At 43.8% G+C, this 5,389-nt stretch overlaps 1 protein-coding gene across 1 annotated transcript; it reads left to right on the top strand.

Annotated features, from left to right (window-relative positions):
* The first annotated feature begins 2,175 nt into the window (after nucleotides 1-2,175).
* On the top strand, nucleotides 2,176-3,099 carry LOC102372664 (olfactory receptor 8S1-like). Its single transcript, XM_006031570.1, has one exon. The coding sequence runs from the start codon at nucleotides 2,176-2,178 to the stop codon at nucleotides 3,097-3,099; it is 924 nt and encodes a 307-aa protein (XP_006031632.1).
* Nucleotides 3,100-5,389: the final 2,290 nt, after the last annotated feature.

Consider the following 5,389-nt stretch of genomic DNA (forward strand, 5'->3'; position numbering starts at 1 on the left):
ACAAAAAAGCTGATGTGCCTTAATCCAAAATCAGGTGAAATGCAGGTACCTACATCCAAAGTTGCAATTGTGAATGTCTGTATTACCTGCAACCTAACCCTAGATGTGCCTAGACCCTATGGGCATTTCTAGGTTTCAATTTCAAGTTTCCCAAGTGCCTAGAACTTAACCCCTGTGTTAGATCAGGACAGCCCTAGGTTACTGTCAGGGTTCAAAGAAGATGTGTTTGTCTGTCTAGGAGATGTGAGAAGCCTAATCTTGTGGTTGTTATCAGAGCATGCTTAGTGAACACAATCTTGTTTTAAAACTTGCTTGGTGGTGATATTAGTGCCACCTTCCTTTCTATTAGCTGCTCAGTGTTTAGCACATCTGTCAAGCATATAGGGCTCTGGTATTAAATTTTCTTGTCTGCCTAAAGGGGCTCAAACTCACACACCACAGGAGACCACTCAAAATACCAAAGGCATGAGGCTGAAGCCTAGTGTAACATTCTCTTCTTTTCTGGATGCCTAGATTTGGTTGTGTCCATGATGGTTTCAGTCCCCAAAAGGCCACGTTAGCAAGGGGGTGACATTTTATTTCTGGCTAAGTAGGAAGGCATCCATGTGCACAGGGATACACACCACAGTGATAGCTATCAGCTGTGCATAAGCAGCCTTTCTGGGACTTAAATGACCCAATCCTTTTACCTAGGAGCCAAGAAATTAATCTAGTTCCACTCTAGCATACAGGCTTTAATTTTGCTGTGGGTGTCTCCTCAGTTCTGGACTGAAAGGTCAGTGCTGACCTGTCTTTTTTTTTTTTTCCCCTGAAGATAGTTTAATGAGAAACACAAAAGCACTCCTTGGGGCAGGCACCAGAAACAAGGATTCCTACCTCCTAAATTAATCCCCATATCGTGCCTGTCAGACTGCCTTTTGTGTTCTCTCATTTTCTCTCTCTCGTCCTTTTTACAGTGAGTTCTGTTCTGCTTAGTGGCACAGACTCAACACAAGGGATGGGACCTTTTCTGTTGGTTTGAATACCATGAACAGTGTAGCCCTTGTTCCCAAAAAGTTTGTGTTGTAAGGGAACTGGAAAGTGTGGATTTAAAATGGTTGACAAATATCCATGGGTAATGAATAACTGCTAATCAGGGCTGGTCAAGGAAAGAAATTTATATTTTTTTTCTGGAAAGGTATGTAATTTTGACAGTTTTATTTTTGTTTCAGCCTTCTATCATTTTCTGTGTGTTTTTTTCCCCCCAATTTTGTTTTAACTGTCTCTTATTTTAAATTGAGTTGCATGTCACTTTTCTGGTAAAACTAGTTGGCAGATTTCCAGTGGGCTCACTGGGGTCACCTAACCTCAGTTGTCTTCTTGCCGAGAGTGGGGGAGGGCTGGACCTGATGATCTGCAAGGTCCCTTCCAGCTCCTAACAATCTATGAATCTATGAGGCATTAGCAGCATGAGAGACTGGTGCTGCCTTAGTCAGGGGGGTATGAGCCCCCCCAGTGACCAGTCAGCAACTGGGGCCGATCATACCCTCCCAATAGCTGATCGTGCCAGCCAGAATGGAGTCCCCGTGGCTGATCGTGCTGGCCAGGAAGCGGCCAAAGCACTCCCACTCCCCAGCCAGTGCACTGACGGTCCTGCCTACCCCCCTGCCCATCACCTGACCAGGGAGCGTGGCCTGTCAGGAGGTTCACCAGCACTCTCAGGGGGTGCACGTGTACCACCGTGTACCCCCTACTCATTGCCACTGATTAGCAGGTTGTGTAATTCCCCAAGAACTCTCCATACAGTGGTTCTGCCCACAAGCCTTGCCTTGAAAAAGTTGGGCATCTTAGAGCTTCTAGGTTCCCTGCCAGAGAGCAGGAACTTGAACCCTGGAAAGGCTAGATGAAGCACCATGACTATTTAGAAAGTGATCAGTATATAGGGGTTGGTAAATGTGGGTGTAACATATTCTGACTTGCACCAAAACTAAATTTCTGAAAAGTGAAATTTCCTCTGAGCTGCAAAGCTGCTTCTCAGTCAGTTTGGTTATTCAAGCCAAACAGCTGGCTTTAAAAAGTTAATGTAGTCCATATAGTACTGTATGTCTGTACTTATTTATCTTTTATGAGAATTCCTATTGCTGTCACTGTCTTAATAACAAATATTTTTGTCTTCTTACAGGTCACTACCGGGGAATGGAAAATCAAACTACTGTGAATGAGTTTATTCTCTTGGGACTTTCTAGTGACCCACAACTCCAAATTTTACTGTTCTTTGTGTTTTTGGTGATATACCTAATCACCCTAGTGGGAAATGCAGTTGTCATGCTGGTGATAAGAGCTGATTCTCACCTTCACGCCCCCATGTATTTCTTCCTGTTTCACCTATCCTTTGTTGATATCTGCTATTCCTCAGCTGTTGTCCCAAAGATGCTGGTGAACTTTCTAAGAAAGCATAAAACTATTTCTGTCACTGGTTGTTTTACCCAAATGTTCTTCATCTTTCTCTCAGCTACTTCTGAAGCATTTGTGCTCTCAGTAATGGCTTATGACCGTTATGCTGCCATATGTAACCCCCTGCGTTATGTGAGGTCTATGAACAAAAATGTGTGCAGGCAGCTAGTGGGTGCTTCCTGGACAGTAAGTCTTATGCATTCAATGCTCAATACAGTTCCTGTATTAAAGTTGCACTTCTGTGGTCCCAATGAAATTGGGCATTTTAGCTGTGAGCTTCCCCTACTACTAGCACTGTCCTGCACAGAGACAATTGCCAACAAAATATCTCTTCTTTCTTCTGGTGTCATCTTTGGTGTTTGCACTTTCCTCCTCATGTTTTTTTCTTACTTCCATATAATCTCCACCCTCCTGAGGATACGCTCTGCAGAGGGTAGACATAAAGCCTTCTCCACCTGCAGCTCCCACCTTATTGTGGTGGGTTTATTTTACACAACAGCTCTTTTTCAGTACCTGAAACCCAAGTCCATTTCTTCAGTGATCCTCACTGAAGTATTTTCCATCCAGTACACCATCTTAACCCCCATGTTAAACCCTCTCATTTATAGCCTGAGGAATAAAGAAGTGAAAACAGCCATGGGCAGGATTTTTTTAAAAAAACAATAAAGTTATCAACTGACATAAAAAAAAATACAAGTGTAAATAGTAAAGTTCAGTGTTTGTATTGAAAATAAATATTATAAAAAATACAGAAGTATGGAAAACAACCTGGATGATATTAGAACAAAAACACCAAGGATATTTATTCTCATAATATCCTGGTGTCTATCTCCCACTACACTGAATGAAGAAAACATTGCATGAGGCAAGTGTTTTAGCTGCCTTAAAACATTATGTAGATGAGGACAAGGTATGTCAGTTAAGCTTGGTTTCATCTTGAATTTTAGCCTATTTTGATGGCAGTTTGATTTATAACTATTTTAAAATACATTATTATAGATCCCATAATATATTTATCCAGTGGTTTAGTAATAAGACTTTCTTCCCTGAAGGGGACTCAGAAATGTAGGGGATGAATTTTTCTTGACCTAAAATTGATTATAAGCACTTTATTCCTGAGGTCCTTGATGAACCATATTGAATATTCTATCATGCTTGAATTTTTGCAAATAAATCAAATGACAGATAGAGAGCACAGAGTAAGGTAGGTGAAAGCCAACTGTAGCAAGATGATGGCAAAAGTCATAGTGGTGCCTCCTGCAATCCACCAAACTCCTGCTTGCTTGGCCCCAGGGACCTTCTCCTTCTGTTACCTGCCATGCCTTTGATGTTATTTCTGGAGGCATAAATGTTGGGAGACTACCCAGGCCCCTTGGGAACCTCTTGTCTAGTGCTTGGCCTTTGTCACTCTCTCTCAGTGGGTTTGTCTATATGTGTATTTAAATACACCTAAACTTTGCTTAAGGCAGAGTAAGGCAATTTAGGTGCATGTCTACACATGGATGCACTAATGTATATTAAAGCACATTAAAATTTAGGCATGAATAGTTAAGTCACATAAACTTAAATCACCATTTTTAAGATACATTAAGGTATTGACACGTGGCCTTAATGCACCTTAAAAAATGTTGATTTTAGGCTAAGCCCACTTAAAAGAGGCATGTGTAGACACGGCCAGTATTTCTCAATATGAAATTACATAAGCACTACATGTAAGGCCTCCAACCAACTCTACAGCTATATCCATGTCTTGCAGGTGTTACCATCCAGTCACTTTCCCTTGTTGGGTACTTGGCTTCCTCAGTGTCCACCCCTCCATTCTTGCTGGTCCCTTTTGTTCAGGCCCACTGCACCGGACCTTAGCTTATTAAGTGTCATCCCTTCCCTTGTCCTTTCTTAACTTAGGTCTCACCTGTGATCTCACCCTCTAGGACAGAATTAGCAGAGGTCATTGCAGGACCCCTGGCACGGCTTTACCAACACTCATGGTGCTCTGGTGAGGTGCCAGAGGACTGGAAAAGGGCCAATGTGGTTCCCATTTTCAAAAAAGTGAGGAAGGAGGACCCAGGAAACTATAGGCCAGTTAGTCTTACCTCGATCCTGGGTAAGTTTTTGAGAGAATTATCCTGGCGCATGTCCATGAGGGGCCAGCATGGGAGATTATGTTTAGGGGCAACCAACATGGGTTCATTAGAGGCAGGTCCTGTCAGACCAATCTGATGGCCTTCTATGACCAGGTCACAAAATCCTTAGACAAAGGGGTAGCAGTGGACGTAGTCTTTCTGGACTTCAGGAAGGCCTTCGACACTGTCTCTCACTCCATTCTCATTAAAAAAACTAGGGGACTGTGGCATAGACACCTATGCAGTCAAAAGGGTCGCTAACTGGCTGGAGGGCTGCACCCAGAGAGTGGTGGTGGATGGGTCATTTTTGACCTGGAGGGATGTGGGCAGTGGGGTCCCCCAGGGCTCAGTCCTCGGACGGTGTTCAACATCTTCATCAGTGACTTGGACAAGGGGGTAAAAAGCACCATGTTCAAATTTCCTGATGACACTAAGATGTGGGGGGATGTGGGCATGCTAGAAGGGAGGAATAGCCTGCAATTGGACCTAGACAGGTTACAGGGGTGGGCAGATGAGAACAGGATGGGTTTCAACACTGACAAGTGCAAGGTGCTGCACCTGGGGAGGAAGAACCAGCAGCAGACCTACAGGCTAGGGAACTCCCTTCTTGTCAGTACAGAGGCAGAAAAGGATCTTGGAATCATTATTGATGCCAAAATGAACATGGGCTGTGGGTACGCGGTCCCACAGTGTGGGGACACGGTCAGGAACGCCAAACACACCTTGTCATGCATCCACAGATGCATCTCGCGCAGGTCAAGGAGGTGATCCTCCCCCTCTGTGTGGCACTGGTCAGGCTGCAGTTGGAGTATTGCATCCAGTTCTGGGCGCTG

Source organism: Alligator sinensis, unplaced genomic scaffold, assembly GCF_000455745.1.
Source record: "Alligator sinensis unplaced genomic scaffold, ASM45574v1 scaffold174_1, whole genome shotgun sequence".
Classification (NCBI taxonomy): Eukaryota; Metazoa; Chordata; order Crocodylia; family Alligatoridae; genus Alligator; species Alligator sinensis.